Genomic DNA, 25061 nt, shown 5'->3' with positions numbered 1-25061 from the left:
CTTCCTTAGAGGTTTTTAAGGTCAGGCTTGACAAAGCCCTGGCTGGGATGATTTAGTTGGGGATTGGTCCTGCTTTGAGCAGAGGGTTGGGACTAGATGACCTCCTGAGGTCCCTTCCAACCCTGATATTCTATGATTCTATGGTTCCACCAAGTGTCTGTGATGCCTATTATATCAATATCCTCATTTAATATGAGGCACTCTAGTTCTCCCATTTTATTGTTTAGACTTCTAGCATTGGTATATAAGCACTTTAAAAACTTGTCTCCTTTTAGCTGTCTGCCATTACATGATGTAATTGAATGGGACTCTTTATTTGACTGTTTCTGATCAGACCCTGCCTGTATTTTATCATTTTCCATCCTCTCGTTCTCACTAGGACATAGAGATTCTCTATTAATAGATCCTCCCCTAAGGGATGTCCGAACCACATGCTCCTCTGCACCTGTTGGCTTTCCTCCAGCCCATCAGTTTTTAAACTGCTCTATGACCTTTTTAATGGTAAGTGCCAGCAATCCGGTTCCACTTTGGTTTATGTGGAGCCCATCCTCCCTGTATAGACTCCTCCTTTCCCAAAAGTTTCCCCAGTTCCTAATAAATCTAAACCCCTCCTCCCTACACCATTATCTCATCCATGCACTGAGACTGCAGGTCTTCCTGTCTAACTGGCCCTGCACATGGAACTAGGAGCATCTCAGAGAATGCTACCTTGGAGGTCCTGGACTTCAATCTAGCAGCCTAAATTTGGCCTCCAAGACCTCTCTCCTATCCTTCCCTATGTCATTGGTACCATGTACCATGACTACTGGCTCCTCCCCAGCACTACACGCAAGTCTACCTAGATGTCTCGAGAGATCCGCAACCACGCAGGCAAGTTACCATGCGGTTCTCCCGGTAATCACAAACCCAGCTATCTACGTTTCTAATGATCGAATCACCCATTACTAATACCTGTCTCTTTCTAAGAGCTGGAGTTCCCTCCCTCGGAGAGGTATCCTCAGTGCAAGAGGATACCACATCATCATCTGGAAGGAGGGTCCCAACTATGGGATTGTTTCCCTCTACTCCAGTTAGATGCTCTCCTTCCCTCGGACTTTCATCCTCCTCAACAGCACAGAGGCGGTCAGATCTGGGGTGGGACCATTCTACTGTGTCCCGGAAAGTTTCATCTATGTATGTATCTATGTACCTCTTGGTCTCCCTCAGCTCCTCCAGTTCAGCCACTCTGGTCTCCAAAGCCCATACACGGTCTCTGAGGACCAGGAGCTCCTTGCACCGAATGCACACGTACGCCACCTACCCATAGGGCAGGTAATCATACATGCTGCATTGGGTGCAATAAACTCGGTAGCCCCCACTCTGTTGCTGGACTTCTGCTGGCATTCGCTTTTTACTCCTGCAGCTGGCTCCTTTGTTGTTGTTTTGTTTATATCAAGGGGGTGTTTTGGGCTTTTAAATTTAAAGAATGTTGAGTTCTAGTCCCTGCTCACACTCCCCCTGCAAAACTCCCATTAGCCGCTCCTGGTCACTAGCTCCTCCGGTCGCTTAGAAGTGGGCTTTTTAAAGCCCTGGTCTTCCTGAGTAGCCCCGCCCACTGACAACTTCAAGAGAGAAAGGATTTGAATAGCCAAAATAGAACAAAAATTATTCTGACAAGGTCTTTACATAAAAATATAACAATGGCCGTACTGGGTCAGATCAAAGGTCCATCCAGCCCAGTATCCTGTCTACTGACAGTGGCCAATGCCAGGTGCCCCAGAGGGAGTGAACCTAACAGGTAATGATCAAGTGATCTCTATCCTGCCGTCCATCACCACCCTCTGACAAACAGAGGCTAGGGACACCATTCCTTACTCATCCTGGCTAATAGCCATTAATGGACTTAACCTCCATGAATTTATCTAGTTCTCTTTTAAACCCTGTTATAGTCCTAGCCTCCTCAGGCAAGGAGTTCCACAAGTTGACTGTGCGCTGTGTGAAGAACTTCCTTTTATTTGTTTTAAACTTGCTGCCCATTAATTTCATTTGGTAGCCCCTAGTTTTTATATTATGGGAACAAGTAAATAACTTTTCCGTATTCACTTTCTCCACACCACTCATGATTTTATATACCTCTAACATATCTCCCCTCAGTCTCCTCTTTTCCAAGCTGAAAAGTCCTAGCCTCTTTAATCTCTCCTCATGAGACCCGTTCCAAACCTCTAATCATTTTAGTTGCCCTTCTCTGAACCTTTTCTAATGACAGTATATCTTTTTTGAGATGAGGAGACCACATCTGTACGCAGTATTCAAGATGTGTGTTCCCCATGGATTTATATAAGGGCAATAAAATATTCTCCATCTTATTCTCTATCCCCTTTTTAATGATTCCTAACATCCTGTTTGCTTTTTTGACTGCCGCTGCACACTGTGTGGACATCTTCAGAGAACTATCCACGATGGCGCCAAGATCTTTTTCCTGATTAGTTGTAGCTAAATTAGCCCGCATCATATTGTATGTATAGTTGGGATTATTTTTTCCAATGTGCATTACTTTACATTTATCCACATTAAATTTCATTTGCCACCTCACTTTTTACCCCTTTCTCCAGATCATTTATGAATAAGTTGAATAGGACTGGTCTTAGGACTGACCCTTGGGGAACACCACTAGTTACCCCTCTCCATTCTGAAAATTTACCATTTATTCCTACCCTTTGTTCCCTGTCTTTTAACCAGTCCTCAAATCCATGAAAGGATCTTCCCTCTTATCCCATGACAACTTAATTTACAGAAGAGCCTTTGGTGAGGAACCATGTTGACTTCTGCCCAACAATTTATGTTCTTCTATGTGTCTGACAATTTTATTCTTTACGATCATTTCAACTAATTTGCCCAGTACTGATGTTAGACTTACAGGTCTGTAATTGCCCAGATCTCCTCTAGAGCCCTTTTTAAATATTGGCGTTACATTAGCTATCTTCCAGTCAATGGGTACAGAAGCTGATTTAAAGGACAGGTTACACACCATAGTTAATAGTTCCGCAACTTCACATTTGAGTTCTTACAGAACTCTTGGGTGAATGCCATCTGCTCCCTGTGACTTGTTACTGTTAAGTTTACCAATTAATTCCAAAACCTCCTCTAATGACACTTCAATCTGACAATTCCTCAGATTTGTCACCTACAAAGGACAGCTCAGGTTTGGGAATCTCCCCAACATCCTCAGCCGTGAAGACTGAAGCAAAGAATTCATTTAGTTTCTCTGCAATGACTTTATCATGTTTAAGTGCTCCTTTTGTATCTCGATCGTCCAGGGGCCCCGCTGGTTGTTTAGCAGGCTTCCTGCTTCTGGTGTACTTAAAAAACATTTTGTTATTACCTTTTGAGTTTTTGGCTACCTGTTCTTCAAACTCCTTTTTGGGTTTTCTTATTACATTTTTTGGCTTTTGGCTTTTTCTTATTACATTAGTTTTTCCAAGAGGGTCCTAGCGAGCAGAGAAAGGAAAGAGGAGGATACTACCATGCCCTTCAACAGAAGAGAACCCATATGGGTAAAATCCCTCATCCTCAGCTTTGGATCTGGACAGCAAAATTGATGGACCCTAACTAGGAGGGAGAAGTCACTTTTGAAAATTTTATCCTTCATCTGTTAAACTTCTCATTAGTATACATGGACATTAAAATGAATATTTTACTACGCAAGAATCTCATGAAAAAAAACCAAGACCATAATCTGAAAGCTACCCAAAATAAAGCCTTGTCTGCAAAGGGAGTCATTCTTGGAATAGCTATTCCTGATTAAATAAAAGTAAGAGCATCCACACATGGAATTATTCTGTAATAAGCACATCCACACAAGGTGTTAATCAGGAATACTTAATTTATTCTGGATTTACTTTCATGTGTAGACAAAGCCTATATTCAATTTAAATGATTTCCCATTGTGATACAACTACTACAACTGCCACATTGTACCAAAAAGTGTTTAAGGAATACAAAATAAGGAACACAATTAGATACTAGAAGTATCATTTCGTAACATTAGGAATGACTGCAACTCTGCAATCAGTAATTGGATTTTTTCCATTAACTGAAGCCATATTTAGGTTATGTCTACACTACGCTGTAAGGTCTCCCATGTAGCCGCTCCAGGATGATGGGAGAGAGCTCTCCCGCCGGCATAATTAAACCACTCCAAAGGGTCGGTGGTAGCTATGTACGTGGGAGAGAGCTTTCCCGCTGACAATACTGTTCACACAGGTGCTTTTGTCAGCAAAACGTATGTCAGTCAGGAGGGTATTTTTTCAGCCCCTGACCAACATAGTTTTGCCAACAAAAGTGCTTAGTCAAGCTGTAGTTTAGAACACCCAGCTACCAATTTACTTGCTGATAAGTAATTGGGAAGAGTCTCTATCAATTTAAAAACAACAGATACAAGTTGATCACATAAGTCAAGAAAGCTAGTAAGACAGTTAATGGGGGGGGGAAATCTCTGCAGACCTTCTATCGGGAACTAAGTAACATTTCTTCAAGAAGCAGATATCTTCACTTTCCATTTGTTGAAGGCTACAAATGAAGTATTTCAAATCCCTTAAACCATCTAATAAGAACACCTGGCAGAATAAAAACCCCAGGTTCTTTCAATGACTGAACTTTGGACAAGTTACTAAAGGTTTCCTTTTACACAGTTTTCCCACCTGTAAAATGAAACTCAGATCCACCTTGTGAAGCGCTTGGATGAAAAGAAATGCAAGTTGCTATAACAGTGAAGATCAATAAAGTTTTATATGTAAAAAGGAACTATAGTTTTGACATATTGAGGATATCAGTTAAAGCCAGGCGTAGTCAGATGTGTTAAAAGGATCCATGAACTATAATTACCCACTGGAAGACAGAAGATGCTAGCCTCCTTCTACAATATTTTAGGTCCTCTCACATTTTCATGCAATTAGTGCAAACTGGAGTCATGCAATTTAATCTGAAGATTGGTACATTAATCTAGTAGTCTCCCATACAGAATTTGTCACCTCAGACCAATGACAAAAATGGACTCAAAACAAGTACTTTCCTTCAAGTTCTGCAACCTACTTCCCCCACTTCCAAGATCATTACAAAAAATCTTCCCACCCGCTCACAGTTTTTTCCCTATCTCAGCACCAATGAACATATCATCTTATGGCTAGATAACTATTTCCTATTGAATGAGTCCAAGTTCTTCACCATCAGGCTTGCACATCTCCCAGAGAAATTGGTAGTTATTTCTGAAGCAACAATTCTTCCCCTGGAAAGGAAGACTACTGAGATGGATTACTCAAAAGTAGTTTATAAAGATCCAAAGGTCTCAACTGACAGCACTAGGGATGCAGCTCCACTTTATTTTATTTAGCCACAAAGTAAAAGCAACACAGGCTACACAATTGCAAGATTCTCTACACCATCCTGCCATACTGATAAGTCAGAACAGTGACTAAAGATAAGTTAGTTCAGTCCTTTTGCCTATTCACTCCTTTACCACATTACTGGGGAGGTACATTAGGAACTGGACTCTGACCACCAATTTGTTTATAAAGACCAAATATAACTTTGTCACTAGGCAAGATCCAAACCAGTAATTTAGAGAAAGGTTCCATTTGCTATTTTCAAATTACCAATCTCCTAAACTACGCAACGTCTCTATTTTCTTAACAATGGAAGTTGATCCACCAAATTTTGTTCATAGAGCAGATAATGTAGGGTAATATACATTAATCGACCCCAAAGAAAAATGAGAATTAAGCTATTCGATTAAAGTAAAATTTTTGAAAACAAGGCAATCTGTGTGAAACGAAAGAACACCATAAAACAGCTAGCATTGGCTTGCGATACATATGTCATACCAAGCAACCCTGACCAATTCTAAACAGGATGGATAAATGAAATAAATTGTGGTGGAAAGGCTACTTGAATTTTGGCACAACACTTGACATAGTAAACACATAGGAGATTCATTAAGAGGCATGAGAATTATTATCTGAATTAATATTAAATTGTGGATAAATCTCTCCCATGTGAGGGAATCAGCTATAGGATTACAGACTTGGTACCTAATTTGTGTGAGAGAAGACACTGCAGTTCATATTTATTATTTATGAAATGCTAGATGTGCCATCAAAAATTTGAACTATTTGTAATCTGTAGATGTACTTTTTGCTATTTATCTGCACTGTACTATGCTGTCACAATTTTAAAAAGTTACTGAAATTGAGGCACACTTAGGTTGAAACTGGAGAACTGAATTAGATACATGAATGAAGCAGCTAAGAAGAGATTAGAAAATCTAGTGTCCTAATGCAATTCATTAAGCAAACCTATGGATTGTATTTAAAAAAAAAAGTCTAGGTAAAAATTAATACAATTCAGGGGAGAATAAGACCCACTCGACCATTTTGCTATTTCTTCTTAAGATAGTCAGTGTCATTTGTAGCATCTAGAAACCAGAATACCCAACTAGAGCAACACAAAAGCAGTGTTAAAAAAAAGTAGAGAATACAATCTTCAAAAATATACACAACTCAGTTATCTCACAAGCAGATAGCACTGTATCAGCCAGAATGTCCGGACAGATTGTTTCACAGCGAGTGACAACTTTATTAACTAAGTTGATAAAATAATGTTTATGATGATCCACAACAGATATCCAAACTAGCACTGAATATCATTAACATTAGGAACAGGAGATCTGAAAGCCAAGCGTTCACTTGCTTGGTCCCATTCTCTACCACTGTATGTGAAAATAAACGTAGAATCAAATAAAGTAAAAATCTTAAATGAATCCACATGTTCCATAGAATCTCTATAGATATTAGAGGATGGAATTACTAAGAATATAACAGTAGGGATCTATTGTTGACCACCTGACCAGGACAGTGATTGTGACGATGAAATGCTAAGGGACATTAGAGAGGCTATCAAAATAAAGAACTCAATAATAGTGGGGGATTTCAATTATCCCCATATTGACTGGGTAACATGTCACCTCAGGACAAAATGCAGAGACAAAATTTCTCAATACTTTAAATGACTGCTTCTTGGAGCAGCTGTTACAGGAACCAACAAGGGGAGAGGCAATTCTTGATTTAGTCCTGAGTGGAGGACAGGATCTGGTCCAAGAGGTAACTATAACAGGATCGCTTGGAAATAGTGACCATAATATACTAACATTTAGCATTCCTGTGGTGGGAAGAACACCTCTACAGCCCAACACTGTGGCATTTAATTTCAGAAAGGGGAACTATGCAAAAATTAGGAGGTTAGTTAAACAGAAATTAAAAGGTACAGTGACTAGAGTGAAATCTCTGGAAGCTGCATGGACACTTTTCAAAGACACCATAATAGAGGCCCAACTTAAAAAACACAGTAAAAGAACTAAAAAAGAGCCACCGTGGCTTAACAACCATGTAAAAAGCAGTGAGAGATAAAAAGGCATCTTTTAAAAAGTGGAAGTCAAGTCCTAGTGAGGTAAATAGAAAGGAGCATAAACACTGCCAAATTAAGTGTAAAAATGTAATAAGAAAAGCCCAAAAGGAGTTTGAAGAACAGCTAGCCAAAAACTCAAAAGGTAATAACAAAATGCTTTTTAAAGTACATCCAAAGCAGGAAGCCTGCTAAACAACCAGTGGGGCCCCTGGACGATCGAGTTACAAAAGGAGCACGTAGTTTCTCTGCAATGACTTTTTCGTCTTTAAATGAATTCTTTGCTTCAGTCTTCACAGCTGAGGATGTTAGGGAGATTCCCAAACCTGAGCCGTCCTTTGTAGGTAACAAATCTGAGGAATTGTCACAGATTGAAGTGTCACTAGAAGAGGTTTTGGAATTAACTGATAAACTTAACTGTAACAAGTCACCGGGACTAGATGGCATTCACCAAAGAGTTCTGAAAGAACTCAAATGTGAAATTGCGGAACTATTAACTATGGTTTGTAACCTGTCCTTTAAATCAGCTTCTGTACCCAATGACTGGAAGATAGCTAATGTAACGCCAATATTTAAAAAGGGCTCTAGAGGTGATCCGGGCAATTACAGACTGGTAAGTCTAACGTCAGTACTGAGCAAATTAGTTGAAATGATCGTAAAGAACACAATTGTCAGACACATAGAAGAACATAAATTGTTGGGAAAAAGTCAACATGGTATCTGTAAAGGGAAATCATGTCTTACTAATCTATTAGAGTTCTTTGAAGGGGTCAACAAACATGTGGACAAGGGGGATCCAATGGACATAGTGTACTTCGATTTCCAGAAAGCCTTTGACAAGGTCCCTCACCGAAGGCTCTTACGTAAATTAAGTTGTCATGGGATAAGAGGGAAGATCCTTTCATGGATTGAGAACTGGTTAAAAGACAGGGAACAAAGGGTAGGAATAAATGGTAAATTTTCAGAATGGAGAGGGCTAACTAGTGGTATTCCCCAAGGGTCAGTCCTAGGACCGATCCTATTCAACTTATTCATAAATGATCTAGAGAAAGGGGTAAATAGTGAGTTGGCAAAGTTTGCAGATGATACTAAACTGCTCAAGATAGTTAAGACCAAAGCAGACTGTGAAGAACTTTAAAAAGATCTCACAAAACTAAGTGACTGGGCAACAAAATGGCAAATGAAATTTAATGTAGATAAATGTAAAGTAATGCACATTGGAAAAAATAACCCCAACTATACATAAAATATGATGGGGGCTAATTTAGCTACAACTAATCAGGAAAAAGATCTTGGAGTCATTGTGGATAGTTCTCTGAAGACGTCCACACAGTGTGCAGCGGCAGTCAAAAAAGCAAACAGGATGTTAGGAATCATTAAAAAGGGGATAGAAAATAAGATGGAGAATATCTTATTGCCCTTATATAAATCCATGGGATGCCCACATCTTGAATACTGCCTACAGATGTGGTCTCCTCATCTCAAAGAAGATATACTGTCATTAGAAAAGGTTCAGAGAAGGGCAACTAAAACGATTAGGGGTTTGGAACGGGTCTCATATGAGGAGAGATTAAAGAGGCTAGGACTTTTCAGCTTGGAAAAGAGGAGACTAAGGGGAGATATGACAGAGGTATATAAAATCATGAGTGGTGTGGAGAAAGTGAATACGGAAAAGTTATTTACTTGTTCCCATAATATAAGAACTAGGGGCCACCAAATGAAATTAATGGGCAGCAAGTTTAAAACAAATAAAAGGAAGTTCTTCTTCACACAGCACACAGTCAGCCTGTGGATCTCCTTGCCTGGGGAGGTTGTGCAGGCTAGGACTATAACAGGGTTTAAAAGAGAACTAGATAAATTCATGGAGGTTAAGTCCATTAATGGCTATTAGCCAGGATGAGTAAGGAATGGTGTCCCTAGCCTCTGTTTGTCAGAGGGTGGAGATGGATGGCAGGAGAGAGTTCACTTGATCATTACCTGTTAGGTTCACTCCCTCTGGGGCACCTGGCATTGGCCACTGTCGGTAGACAGGATACTGGGCTGGATGGATCTTGGTCTGACACAGTATGGCCATTCTTATGTTAACAGGATTTAGAAGAAATCAGTAGCATCTATACTAACATCTATTTGCAACACATTACCTTGTGTACCAAGCCTCTTACCTAAGAAATTATAGCCTGTAGAACCAAAATAAAATAAAAAATAAAAAAAAATGGATGCATCAGAGACTTATTCATCTCAAATGAAGGTAAAAATATGCAAGTTGTTAGTGTTTGTTATAGGCAGTAATGGGGACTATATATATTATACATATACATATACATATACATATACATATACACACACACACACACACACACACACACACACACACACACATTTTTCTTTTACAGAAAATATGCAGAGGAAAGGTCAAACAGGCCTGTTTATATAAATGTTCCTTCTCTGTCCTGATTTTTCTTCCTTCATCGTAGATGTTAAGAAGTTTCAGAAGAGAGGCTTGCCATACATTTCATAAGTGCTGTATTATTTAGGTACAACATTTTATCAACAGTGCAGATCTTAAATATTTACTACAGCTTTTTTTTCCCTGTTGTTTAAAAATGACCCATGTAGAGGAAAAATAGACTTACTCTGCTTCTTTATGATGTATAAAGACCTGAAAAAAATGTAGGCTAAAGCTCTTGGTTAGGGATGGGGAGATTATTGGTGTAATGTCTCACTACTTTACCAGTCATTGGAGTCCTTTAGGGAGACAAGATATTAATTTCTAGTGTTTCAAACAAATAATCTGTTGAGAGGGGTAAAGATTAAGTCAGACTTTTAAAAATTGTTTGTTTGATTTGTTAACACCTATTTAATTCTATTGTCCTATTTAACTACTAATTAACCAATTCTCCCCTTAGGCCTTGTCTACACTGCTACTTTTCTCGCTCAGGGGTGTGAAAAAACACTCCACGGAACGCTGCAAGTTTCAGCACTGTAAAGTGGCAGTGTAGACAGTGCACCATCGCTGGTAGCTACTCCCCTCGTGTGGGGGGGGGGGAAGGGTGTACAGCGCTGGGAGAGAGCTACACAGCCACGTTAAAGCACTGCCACGGCAGCGCTTTAACGTTGCTAGTGAAGACATACCCTTAGTGTTCAAAAGTGAACATCCTGGCTTTATCAATTAATGTGTCCAAGCTCACAATACACATCTGAGATCCCAAACAAGTTCTTCAGCAAAACCAGGGAAGACAGACGAGATTCCTAACTTTAACAGATTTAAAAATTTTATTAAAGCTAATGTTAAAAGATTATATAATACACAAGCTAAGAAAAGAATATCTGTACATCTGGGTATAGTACTTAGATTGTCCACAAATACAAAGTTTGTCTTAAAAGGCATAAGATACATATAGTGCATAATTAGAAATAACCCAAATGTAGGTGAATATATTTAACTACTACAAAAAACAAACACCCCCCCTCAAAAGCTTCCAACCCTTCCTTATACATTAGAAAGAAATAAAAAGGGGCACTGAAGCAATTTAAAATGTCTTTTAAAGTACCCTTTACGTTAAAAACTTATTTTTACTTTTATAGTTAGCAGTAAAAAAAAAAAAAAAAAAAGCTTTTAAAGTTAAGTGGATTTCCTAGGAGATACCTGTGGAAGGGAATGCATATTTCCCACTTTCAGACTTGACCTTTTGAAGTTTCACCCTGAGGATGGGATCTTTTATGTGCTGATCACCAGTTACCTAAGAACAGATCGTAGACCCAACATGGATAAAAGAGGGGTTCTCAGATTCATGGAGGTGCTTGTTCTGAGCTAACAGCTGTTATGAACCTGTGACCACAGAAAACCCTTTGATGGGGTTTGAAGGCCTGCTTTATTGCTGGGGGATTCACAGTGTATGCAGGAAACTGTGCCACCTGGAAATATTCCAGTTAGGAGGGAGAGAGATGCATGTCTCTGCCCAAGAGAGGTGACGAGGCTGGGGAGCTGGAAGCCTGAGAGTAGATGACCTTGCTGGTCCATGATGGGGAACACAGTTGCCCTCAACTGCGACACTATGCATGGACCACCATAAGACACAGTTGGGTTACATTTCTCCTGCACAAGGACAGGGGAAGGGTGATAAAAGAGGAGATCACAAAGAGCTAATCAGTTAAGCACTGCATCTTTGTAGCAATTACAGTAAATCTTCTCACTGACCTTCCCCTAAATCCTATTGTTGGCCCTATGTACAGTGGAGTCACCACACTAGACGGAGGAGATGGTCACATTTCCAAGGGCGGGGAAACCTGAAAAATTGTTTTGCAAGCCCACTCAAAAATGCTAAATCTAGCTCTGCACTTTCAACTGAGGATGTCAATGCTCTTCACACTCTTTAAATTAAGTTTAAAATAAAGAGAAGGATGGTCTTGTAGCTAAGGCACTAAGTTAGGATTTAGCAGAGCTACTCTGCCTATTGTGTACCCCCTTCCCTGCCAGTATGAAGTATACCCCTCAACTTTCAAGCATGTCCCAATGGGATACCTGTAAATGTCACAGCTGTCATCTTAGCCAAACACTGGATACTGAAACGAATCAAAAGTTTGAGTCTTTGGAGTTTGTGTTGAAGAACAAGGCTTTCAAAATCAAAGTTCTCACAGGCTATGTCTACACTAGTACTGGGGGGGTGGGGCGCGGTGTTTTCCCTGCTCATGTACACATACTCACGCTAGCTCTCATTGAGCTAGTGTGAGCATAAATAGCAGTGTAGCCGTAGTAGGACTTGACACACTTTCCCAGTGACACACAACTATTTACTAGTCAACAGTTGAATACTGGTGATGAGGAATCCTGCATACCATCCCTGGCTGTGGGAGGAATGTGATTTATAGTGGGTGGAGATATGATAACCAAAACAGGTTTCATCACTGTAAGATAACATTATGTAGTGGATAAGATCGGGGTTTGTCCTGTTATGGACCTGGGTTCTGGACCAACAGTGATCTTGCATCTGTTCTCTGCTAACTTATAAAACAACTGAGAGTGAAGGGCGTGTCCAGCAGCTCTTCCCTGGTTTTCTAGATTGAGGTTTATGGCCTCAGGCAATAATAAATATAGTGAATTGCACTGGAATTTCAACTTTCCCCAAGGTTTTAGTACTACATAATGAGACTGCCTAATATGTTTTGACCCTGGAAGTGAGTGATGGTGCACATATTTTCATTATGGCTGAAATGTTATAAAATACTCTATAGACAAAGACTTATTTGTATTACGATAGTCCCTAGGAGCCCCAGGCATGGACAAGGATGTGATTGTATTAGGAGCTGTATAAACATAAAACAAAAAGGCTGTCCCAGCCTCATAGAGCTTACAGTCTAAGTATAATAGATATTCTAGAAAACAGCAAGAGAACAACACCATCGATAGAGGACTGGTCCCAGCGTTTTTTAGATTTCTTGCAGATGGGCATGAAGAAAAAAGAATCCAATGAAAACTACTGACAATGGGGTGATTTTTAAACACTTATTCTCTTCGTATCAATTCATTTCCCATCATACTACCATGAAAAATTCAAATAATGCTCAAAGTTTATATTCTAAGTTTTGTTTTTGCCCGTTTCATGAGATTTTACAAAATAAAGGTTTAAAGCTCCTATTAAAATTGAACTTGGGAATACAACCCGATGGTGTAGCCACCACGGCACCCCAGTACACTACCCTTTCAACAGCATAAGGTTTTTTTAGGGCTGTCGATTAATCACAGTTAACTCACGCGATTAATTCAAAAAAAATTAATCGCGATTAAAAACATCAATTGCAATTCATCGCAGTTTTAATCACACTTAAAAAATAGAATATCAATTGAAATTTATTAAATATTTTGGACTGTTTTCCACATTTTCGAATATATTGACTTCAAACACATAATACAAAGTGCACAGCACTCACTCCGTATTATTATTCTTGATTACAAATATTTGAACTGTAAAAATGATAAAAAAAAATAGTATTTTTCAACTCACTGCATACAAGTACTACAATGCAATCTCCATCATGGAAGTGCAACTTACAAATGTAGATTTTTTTTCGTTACATAACAGCGCTCAAAAACAAAACAATGCAACACTACAAGATCCTACAAGTCCACCCAGTCCTACCTGTTGTTCACTCAGAGAAACAAGCTTGTCTACATTTATGGGAGACAATGCTGTCTGCTTCTTGATCACAATGTCACCTGAAAGTGAGAACAGGTATTCACATGGCACCCCTGTAGCCGGCATCGCAAAGCACCTATGCGCCAGATATGCCAAACATTTGTATGCCCCTTCATGCTTCAGCCACCATTCCAGAGGACATATTTCAATGTTGATGACACTTGTTAAAAAAAATAATGCGTTAATTAAAATTTGTGACTGAACTCCTTGGGGGACAATTGTATGTCTCCTGCTGTTTTACCCACATTCTGCCATATATTTCATGTTATAGCAGTCTCGGATGATGACCCAGTACACGTTCGTTTTAAGAACACTTTCACTGCAGATTTGACAAAACACAAAGAAGATACCAATGTGAGATTTCTAAAGATAGCTACAGCACTCGACCCAAAGTTTAAGAATCTGACATACCTTCCAAAATCTTAGAGGGAGGAATTGTGGAGCATTTTTTCAGAAGTCTTAAAAGAACAACACTCTGATGTGGAAACTACAGAACCCGAACCACTAGAAAAGAAAATCAACCTTCTGCTGGTGGCATCTGACTAAGATGATGAAAACGAACATGCGTTGGTCCACACTGCTTTGGACCATTATCAAGCAGAACCCGTCATCAACACATCCTCGGAATGGTGGTCGAAGCATGAAGGGACACACGAATCCCTAGCCCATCTGGCATGTAAATATCCCGCGACACCGGCTACAACGCCATGTGAACGCCTGCTCTCACTCCCAGGCGACATGGCAAACAAGGAGCGGGCAGCAGCATCTCCTGCACATGCAAACAAACCTGTCTGTCCAAGCAACTGGCTGAACAAGAAGCAGGACCGAGTAGACCTGTAGGCACCGAAGTTTCACATTGTCCTATCCTTGAACGCAGGTTTTTTCTGCACATAATTCTACACCTGCAAGTTCATCCTTCATGACAAATATTGCACCACAGCACTTGCAATGGGGGAATTAAAAATACTATTTCTTTTGTTTTTTTACAGTGCAAACATTTGCACCCTGCACCATGCTGCAATTCAAATCAATACATATGTAAATGTAGAAAACATCCAAAAATATTCAAACAAATGGTATTCTATTATTAACACTGCGATTAATCACACAATTAATCATGATTATTTTTTTAATCGCTTGACAACCCTAGTTATTTTATGGTTTATTTTGTTTTTTGGAGGGGTGAGGAAGAAGGGAGGGAAGGAGAGCATCCTTCAAATTTGTCAGACACCTACTAGCTAGCAGTTACAAAAGATGAAACTCCCAAGTAGAATCCAGGGACAGCACTCTTGATATAAATTGAGTATCCTGCTTTTTCCCCCAACAGCTTGAGGGGTGCATGAGTGGAAAGAGTAAGATAAAATACAATAGAAGAGGTAGATTGTTTCACTACACTGTGTGCTCTAATATGTAAGAATGTGGAAGGAAAAACATAGATGTTTGGGAAAAATATACCATGACTGATTACAATACCCCACGTATTCCAAACAAGCTAAACCTAAATTCTGTGGCAGAATCCCTAGATATTATGCCACTTTGATGTAGCATAGTGAAAATTCTGAAGTTTCTTTATTTAAATTAGAAGACTGAGATTATTTAAATTATAATATGTCAGTATGACAGGACCTGTCTTTGTTTTGACATCCATTCAATTTCATGCTATGCCCACATTTTTGTATTTTAGTGGGATTGGATCTCTAAGCCAGCATGAGGATGCTAAAATAAAGTTTTAGAAATAGGTTCATATTGTTAGTATTAGGGCTGTCGAGCAATTAAAAAACTTAATCGCTGTTAAACAATAATAGAATATAATTTATTTAAATATTTTTGGATGTTTGCTACATTTTCAAATATATTGATTTCAATTACAACACAGAATACAAAAGTGTTCAGTGTTCACTTTATTTTTTATTACAAATATTTGCACTGTAAAAAAGAAAAGAATTGTATTTTTCAATTCACCTAATACAAGTACTGTAGTGCAATCTCTTGATCATAAAAGTTGAACTTACAAATGTAGAATTATGTACAAAAAAAATAACTGCACTCAAAAATAAAAAATTTAAAACTTTGGAGCCTACAAGTCCACTCAGTCCTAGTTCTTATTCAGCCAAATCGCTCAGACAAACAAGTTTGTTTACATTTGCAGGAGCTAATGCTGCCTGCTTCTTGTTTACAATGCACCTGAAAGTGAGAATAGGCGTTTGCATGGCACTGTTGTAGCCAGCGTTGCAAGATATTTACATGCCAGATGCGGTAAAGATTCATATGTCCCTTCATGCTTCGCCCACCATTCTAGAAGACATGCTTCCATGCTGATGACGGGTTCTGCTCCATAACAATCCAAAGCAATGCGGACTGATGCACGTTCATTTTTATCATTTGAGTCAGATGCCACCAACAAAAGGTTGATTTTCTTTTTTGGTGGTTGGGTTCTGTAGGTTCCGCATCGGAGTGTTGCTCTTCTAAGACCTCTGAAAGCATGCTACACACCTCGTCCCTCTCAGATTTTGGAAGGCACTTCAGATTCTTAAATCTTGGGTTGAGTGCTATAGCTATCTTTAGAAATCTCACACTGGTACCTTCTTTGCTTTTTGTCAAATCTGCAGTGAAAGTATTCTTAAATTGAACAACATGTGCTGGGTCATCATCCGAGAATGCCATAACACCAAATATATGGCAGAATGCAGGTAAAACAGAGCAGGAGACATACAATTCTCCCGCAAAGAGTTCAGTGACAAATTTAATTAATGCATTTTTTTTTAAACAAGCATCAGCATGGAAGCATGTCCTCTAGAATGGTGGCCAAAGCATGAAGAGGCATACGAATGTTTAGCATACCTGGCACGTAAATACCTAGCAATGCCGACTACAACAGTGCCATGCGAACAACTGTTCTCATTTTCAGGTGACATTGTAAACAAGAAGTTGGCAGCATTATCTCCTGTAAATGTTAACAAACGTGTTTGTCTTAGTGATTGGCTGAAGAAAAAGTAGGACGGAGTGGACTTGTAGGCTCTAAAATTTTACATTATTTTGTTTTTGAGTGCAGTTATGTAACAAAACAAAACCCCTACATTTGTAAGTTGCACTTTCATGATAGAGATTGCAGTACTTGTCTGAGGTGAATTGAAAAATGCTAGATCTTTTATCATTTTTACAGTGCAAATATTTGTAATAAAAAATAATAGAAAGTAAACACTATATGCTTTGTATTCCGTGTTGTAAATTGAAATCAAGTATTTGAAAATGTAGAAAAACATCCAAAATATTTAATAAATTTCAATTGGTATTCTATTGTTCAACAGTGCGATTAAAACTGCGATTAATTGCGATTAATTATTTTAATCGCGATTCATCTTTTTTGAGTTAATCGCATGAGTTAACTGTGATTAATCGACAGCCCTCATTAGTATTTAATAATAATTTTTGAATGTGTGAATATTTGTTTATTGTTGCATTTATATTGTTGTTTTTGTTACTAGCTCTGTAAATTATGGAATGAGAGAAATGGGAGCCGCCCCTTTAAGAACAGAGTGAATAATACCCTCAGCAGTGTATGTGCTGCCGTCTGAGGAGGCCAGCTTGCTTTGGGAGGACTTGGCCTACAAGAAGCTCTGAAGAAAGGTTAGAATTCCAAGAATAAACTGAGTTCTCATTCAAAATCTGAGCCTTGTTTCTGAAAGCGTAACAAATTCGGAGGGTCCATCAAGATTCTTTGTTCTGAACTACATATAGAGGTTGATCAGGCTAACAGGCATAGGTCTTTTAGTTCTTACAGTAGAAGCTCACACCTTTTAAAAACAAGAGGTCAGGGTTCTTTCCCCATTGCTGATGGCCTACAAAGGGAAATGCTATTATATCAGCAGCAGAAGAGGAAAGTCCAGGAGAGCTAAGCAGAACAGAATGGGGCAGTTGGGGAGCAGGGAGAACAGAACCAAATGGCTAGGAAATATGTCTAGGGAACAGAGAAGCAGGTGCAGGGAGAGAGGTGAAGGGGGACACGCAGCAGAGAACCCATGTGCAGGGGAGCAGAGAGGGAGAGTAGAACAGAATGAATAGGAGTGTGGATATGTAAAGAACTGCCCATACTGTCTACTTTGTTTAAAAAAAAAAAAAAAAAAAAAAAAAAAGAGGATGAAACTTACTGCATTAAAGTTCATTAAAAATAAATGAACTAAATTTACTCTGAATTGTTAGAAATTGTTGTCATTTCCATATGGGTGCTATGTGATCCTGGAGGAAGGAAAATGGTCTAGACCAGGGGTCAGCAACCTTTCAGAAGTGGTGTGCCGAGTCTTCATTTATTCACTATAATTTAAGGTTTTGCGTGCCAGTAATACATTTTAACCTTTTTAGAAGGTCTCTTTCTATAAGTCTATAATATATAATTAAACTATTGTTGTATGTAAAGTAAATAAGGTTTTAAAATGTCTAAGAAACTTCATTTAAAATTAAATTAAAATGCAGAGCTCCCCGGCCTGGTGGCCAGGGCCCAGGCAGTGTGAGTGCCACTGAAAATCAGCTCGCGTGCCATAGGTTGCCTACGCCTGGTCTAGACAAATGCCTTTTACTAAGTTGGGTTCCACCTCTGGAAAATATTCAAGAGCCCTTAATTTAAGAGGTAAGCAAAGCACAAGCCAAAATGGCACTGCAACAAAACTTAGGGGCAGGTGGTGGCGGGGCAGTCTTCCCATTTGTTAACATAAGTGCGAAAGTATCCTTGAAATAGGGACCCTGAGAGCAGCAAAGTGAAACTGGCATGTCAGTTTCACACCTATGCTCAAATCAGCAAAGGCTGCAAAGGAGTAAGGGATTGAAAATGACTGAAGCCCTTCTCCCCTGCTGTTGACAGAATAGCTTCCCTCCTGCAGCCAGGAGAGCTCCAAATTGGCAGATCTAACCAAGGCAAATATGAAAGGCGGGATCTTTCATTTAAAGTGCTGCCCTGAACTCTGCTGGAAGTTTGGTCTATTTCTCCCTTTCCAGACATCAGAGAAAGAAGGACTGTCTGTGCTGGGCTTCCTACTACAGAATTGCTTTTAAACCACACTAGGCTCATTCTCTAGACCCCTGCCAAAAAAAAAAAAAAAATTTTTTTTTCAATACCATCCTCAGGCTAGTAGATGTAGTCTTCTAAGCAATAAGGTTTGATTTTCCAGAGATGACAACTACCCACAACTCCCATGGAAGTAAAATTTAGATGCTTAGCACAAGTAAAGTTAGGCCCACCAGTGACTGTTTTCAAGCCCTCCACTGCAAAAATTTAATAGATTCTTTTGACTTCATTGATGGTAAAGGAAAAAGTAATAACACCCTCTCATATCCAGATAGATGGGCAATGACTGTCAGAAGATTTCAGACAAAACAATGAAGCATAGTTCCTCCCTGAATAATCATAACCATGGAAACGAGCAGAAGAGGAAAAATTGAAGATAGCACTACTGGAACCAATCAACCCACTGATCACTCACCTCTCCTACACATCACATAGGAACACTGCTCTAAAAAGAAGAAACTGAATAGCAAAATAAAGCCATATTCTAAGTTTGATATACATAGAGGAAAATTGTAATGTAGGACATACTTTTATTTTCACTCCTAATCTAATACAGTGAGTATCTCAAACATAAACAAACATTAATAATCAAGAAAAATATCATCTTGATAACCTGATGATGCAGATAGGAAATGTTGCCTGGGAAAGGCATATACATTCAAAGTTGTTGCATGCCACGTTCTATCCTTTAACTTTGTACATCTGTCTTTTCTACATATTCCAGTGGTGTGCTGCTTTTTCTGTATTGGACAACATATTAAGATTAATTTACTCATACATTTACTCAATTCTGACACTGAAGAACCATTTCCTTTGTCCGAAATGTCATCATACATGTTCTTACTACAGGCAATACTACTCCATTCTTTGTTTATTTTAAATAAAACTTCTAAATTATTCAAAATGCAAACAACTGAATTAAAACAAACAAATCTCACATATTGTAGGCAACTTCTGCCCAAAAGTGATTTTTCTAAATTCTAAGTCATACACATGAAATCACAAAGTATACCTGAAACATATACAACAGAACAGAAAGTGTATGCAACTAAAATGCCCAAAAGCAGGCGGAACTGTTACATATATACACCACATCTTCGCTGTCAGCTATACTGCCTCAAGATACAGGCACAAATTTAATCCTGTCAATTGTATACAGGGACTAAAAAAGTGACCTAAACTGGAGCCAAACTAAACACTTACGTAGGGATAAACTGTTCCAACATCAGCTATTAAGCTAACTGCTCCAGCCCAAAAACATTTGAAGTTTAAAAAGACACACAATATGCTTGAAATATATTCTTCCATCTAAGGGCACGTCTTCACTACCCGCCGATCCGGCGGGTAGCAATCGGTCTATCGGGGATCGACTTACCGCGTCTAGTGAAGACGCGATAAAATCGATCCCTGATGGCTCTACCGTCAACTCCGGAAATCCACCGCGGCAAGAGGCAGTAGCGGAGTCGCCGGCGGCGCGGCAGCGGTCGACTTGCCACCGTCCTCACAGCCAGGTAAGTCGACCTAAAATACGCCACTTCAGCTACGCTATTCACGTAGCTGAAGTTGCGTATCTTAGGTCGACCCCCCGCTGTAGTGTAGACCTAGCCTAAGAAAACGGGAGTTACTCATGTAGTCCTTAAATAAAGCAAATATATAGACAATATTTCTAGAGTGAGTCAAAGAGTTAAAAGTAGTTTCAGATACAAGTACTCAACACATTTCCCTACTGCCTACTAGACAAAGACTAAGGCTACTAACATGAGTTAACTACAGTGCTGCCATGCCCCCTACCTAAAAGCCATGCTTTTCCAAAGAGCCTATCCTACATCAGTCAGTTCTGCACCACTACTTTAAACTAATTTTGTCTTCAATAAATTCTGCCCCTTCCAAGTGAAATTCTGCACCCCTCTTATTAATGTCTGGTCTCTCTCTGAAAATACCACCCAGGTCATCATCCTCCTCCTGCATCCAAATCCTGTTTTATACATCATCTCTACTCTATAAAGAAAAAATGGCTCAGGAACTGCTCTGCTCCCTGCCTCTCCCTTTATCTGAAAAACAACAGATCCAGGAACACTGCTCCCTACCTCCAGCTAAAAGGAGTGCAAGAGGCCTGCTCTGTTCCTTACTCCCCACCTTGCTCAAGCGCAATTTTTCCTGGGCAAAATTTCTACTCAGCCATCAACTATTATCCCTTCCCCTACACACCTCAGCCCACTTGCTTGTGAAGGACCATACAAACAGAAAAACTAACTACATGAAAACAAACCAGCAAATCTGTCTACACACAATGCTGTCAAATATACAAATTAAATAAACTGAAACAACAGGAAAAGTTTACATTGCAAATTTCCTTCAGTTATAGTAACTGTATACAATTGTAAGTGACAGTATTTTTAGACAGAAGTGAAATTTTTACATTGGTATCCTTTTAACAAAGTTCTTTTAAAAGATGAATAACAAATTAACCTAAAACCCAGACGAAACATTTGTTTAAGAAGTCCATCTCATTGAGTGTCTTTATTCCCACCAATGTACCGAGGTATTACTGCACTTTTGTATCTTTGCCTTGCTTATGTATTATTGCACATGAGTCATTATGAGTTAAGGATAGCATGATTATGAGGAATCTTGATTTCTTCACTTTTATTATTTAAAAAGAAGTCACACTTCTTTGGCTATGATCTTTTCAAGTTTTAAACTAAGCATGACTGGTGCTAAAATACCATGGCAACAAGCACTATCATAAATTAGACAGAGCTATGCTGGTCAGTACTTGGGATTGGAGACTTTCGAAGAAAGCCTCAGTACTACAGGAGTGCAGGTGGTTGCTCAACAAGAGGTACTCTTTTAGTCTGTCAGCACTGAACCAGTACTCATCATGATGTAAGGAGCACTCTACTGTTGAAGATGCTGTCTCTACAATGAAACAGAACCAAGACCAAGGCCATTTGGGTCTCTAAAGGTCCCATGCTGGAAATGAGGGATGGGAGGTTGTGATCTATTTCCATACCTGTAATAACATGCATACCTATATATGTCTTTAGTACTCAGTATATGCTTTTGTATTACATTAGTTTTCTTTCGGGGGAGGGGCGTAGAGAAGATTTCATTTTCATATTAATAGTTTTTAGCAAACAAAAAGAATCCCAGAATTTACAATAAATAAGCTATTTACAAACAAAATTGTATTGCATTCTTTGCAAGAGTATTTTGCCTGACTACATCCCTGTGAGATTGACTTAAGACAGGAGGAAAGTTGTTTTTCACTTCCCTCTCTTTCTTCCCCACCCAGTACTAAATAGTACTTTAAAAATGCTATATATATATACACACACACACATATTCTAGGGCAGGGTACAAATAGTACTTTTAAAAACACACACACACACACACACATATTCTGGGGCAGGATACAGAGTGATCCTAACACTGCAGAATGTTCACCTTACTGGTCACTGAGAATACTAATGATATCGGACTATCAATGTGTTAGTGAAAACACCACAAATTATTTTTACAGCAATAGATTATAATTTAGTTATTAAACTCAAAACAAAAAATATCCCAGAAGAGGAATAAAATGAAGCAGACAGGGAAAAAGCAGGGAAACAATTATTAGGTCTCAGATAGCTTTAATTTAATACTTAAAGAATCCACCAGCTCCATGCTGTTCAGTTGTGTCGCCCGTTTTAACAGCACCATTCCTCCTCTAATATCTAATGCGCTCCAATTAGCTCTTAGCTTTAGTCATTCTTTTCAAATGAATTCCCCGCTGTCCCTCCCTAGCTTGGAATACGGGGGAGGGTTTCCACTGCAGACAATACCCAGCAACAGTACAAGGTCTGCCTGGGTTCTCCACTGCTGCTATTACAGCAGCTACATCGCGGCTGCGGAAACTGGGCGGCGACACGCGGCAGGCAGCTGCCCTCAACCCCCCCCCCCCCCCCCCTTTTTTTTTGGGGGGGGCCCCCCGGGGGGGGGGGCCCCCCCCCCCCCCCCCCCCCCCCGCTTTTTTTTCTAGGCGTGGCACCAGGGGAGGGAGGCGCTCCACTCGGCCAGTCTCCGCCCAGCATGAGCGACGGGGTCGAAGAGGTGGGGCGCTGGCTGAGGGATAATGGACTGGTGGAACTAGCAGCTTCGCCACCACCCGTGTCTCCAGACAGCGACAAGAGACTTGCAGACAAAAAATGTGCACCACTGCACCGCACAGTGACCAGTGGGAAGCAGCAGTCAGCGCAAGGCAGCGTTTTCCCTGTCCCCCGTTTAATATATATATATTTTTTTAAAAGACAAAGACGAGAATCTGCCCTGAATCAGCAGCTACGAGCGCAGACGGGAAGCAGCGGAGGAGGAGGGAACGGCCAATAAGGGAGCTGGAGAGCAGAGAAGGCGGTGGGGGGATGGGAGGCAGCGGACAGAAAGGGGAGATGAACTAGAGGAGGATGAGCAGCAGCAGCGGGACGTGGAGAGACGTACATGGCTCTTGTTCCCAGCTGCTGCGGGCAGCATCCCCCTCGCATGCACACCGAGCCCGGGCACATCCCAGCCCAGCAGGAGGGACCCGAGACGCCTCAGGAGGCCAGCAGAGGCTGCGGATAGAGGGGAAACTCCCTGCTCCGCACGGCTGCGGTAGACTGGGGCCGCCGGCGTTGCCGGGGAAGAAGAGTGGGAGCCGGGGTGCCCCTTCCTCCCCACCACAAAGCCAGCACGCCCCCTAGCCCGGCTGCTCCCCTCCCCCCGGAGCAGGAACCGGGCCGCAGCGGGGGACGGCACTTACCAGCACAGCCGGAGGACGATCCCCTTCTCTTGGAAGCGGCGGCGGGGTGTGCCGGCACGGGGCTGCTGGCAGGGGGCTCCGGTTTGGGAGGCAGGGGGGCAGGGGGCTCGGGCTCCTGAGGGGGAAACGGGCTGGAGAAGGAGGACGCGACGGGGGGCCTCCTGTCCGGTTGCGGCTGCTCAGCGACTATAGGGCGGGGGGGTTCCCCGGAGCCCCCGAGGTCCAGCAGCGGGGCGGGGGCCGCGGCCATGGCCGGTAGCTTCCTCTCCATCACCTCCAGCTGCTCGTCGAAGTCATCGTCGTCGTCCTCCTCAACTTCCTCCTCCTCCTCCGGGTCCCGCACGAACTGATACTGGAAGCGGGGCTGCTGCGGCCGGGCTGGGCCGGAGGAGGCGACCAGGGGGGACTGGTCCTGCTCGTCCATGGTGCTGGGGCCGCAGGAACAATGAGTGAGCGGGGCTCTTCTCCGCCGGCTCCTCGGGCTGCGCAGCTGCAGCTGTGCCGAGCGTCCACGCCCTGTTGAGTCAGACTGGGGAGGGGAGGCAGAGCTGACTCTCCCCGCCCGAGAGTAGAGAGGGATAGCCCGGCTAGCCAATGGGAGGGGGAGAGGAAGCAGGGACACACGCGGGGAACCAATGAGAGAGGCTGCTGCTGCTGCCGTCGCCGCTGCCTTATGAATATTCAACTGGGGATGGATGGTGGCGACTGAACAGGGATAGAAAAGTCGGATGAAGTTCGGTGCAGAGAATGTGGGTGGGGCGAGCCCTGAAGGGCGGAGAGCCTGTATTGGTGAGGGGGGAAGGGAGACCCAGTGGAGGGGCAGGGGGCTGCGTGTGTTTCTGAGGGGAGCTATGTGTGATGGGGGGTTGGGCACGGGGACCGTGTGCCTCTGAAGGTTGCTTTCTTACTGTAAAGGGACGGGGGGTTCTATAACTGAGGGGGGCAGGGGAGAATTGGAGCTTTGTGTCTGAGGGGGAGAGGATGGTCTGTATGGCTGCAGAGGGTGGGAGCGCTCTGTGAATGGGGCGGTGAGGGGTGGGGTTCTGTGTGTGTGTACAGCGGGGCGGGGAGGCTGTATAGCGGAGATAAAAGGCGTGGAGAAGGATGGGTCCATTTCAGGGTGTCGCCCGTAGGAGGATCAACAATAGCTCCCAGTCTGCGGTTCAGACAACAGTCTGCTGCGTGCCAGACATTTTGTGGCACAAAACTTTTTCTACGAGGGGCGGAGGGACAAGGAGAGGTTGGAAGAATCCTCTTTGTCAGACACAGACAGGCTGCTGCGGTGTCTTGCTGCTATAGATGAAGTAATGAGCGGATCACATCTCTCTCTGCACAGTGGCTATATACAGTAGCTCTCCAACCTGCATTAGGTTTTATAAATGGTGGGATGAGTCAGCCTCATGCGTGACACAGCTAAAAACTTAAACTCTGAAAGGGAATTTTAAATAATGCCAGGCTGATTTCTTCATCAATTTTTGGGGGGCTCAGTTTAATGAGTCAACAATTTCTAACAGGGCCTGGCCAACCTTAAATGCATTAAATTAAATGAGGGGAATCCTTTTATTAATTTAGGACTTGATTCTATTGCAAAATG

General features: G+C 41.3%; 1 protein-coding gene across 1 annotated transcript in view; it reads right to left on the bottom strand.

Annotated features, from left to right (window-relative positions):
* The window catches only part of RTN4 (reticulon 4), a 96152-nt gene extending 72152 nt beyond the window's left edge, over positions 1–24000 (bottom strand). The window contains exon 1 of the mRNA XM_024215627.2: positions 23468–24000. Within this exon, the coding sequence (XP_024071395.1) occupies positions 23468–23891 (424 nt within the window). The 5' untranslated portion in view covers positions 23892–24000. The remainder of the gene's footprint in view (positions 1–23467) is intronic.
* Positions 24001–25061: the final 1061 nt, after the last annotated feature.

Source organism: Terrapene carolina, unplaced genomic scaffold (genome assembly GCF_002925995.2).
Source record: "Terrapene carolina triunguis isolate 2854851 unplaced genomic scaffold, T_m_triunguis-2.0 Scaffold132, whole genome shotgun sequence".
In the NCBI taxonomy this organism is placed as follows: Eukaryota; Metazoa; Chordata; order Testudines; family Emydidae; genus Terrapene; species Terrapene triunguis.
Note: the sequence above shows the minus strand (reverse complement) of the source record. Positions and strands in the feature narration are given on the sequence as shown.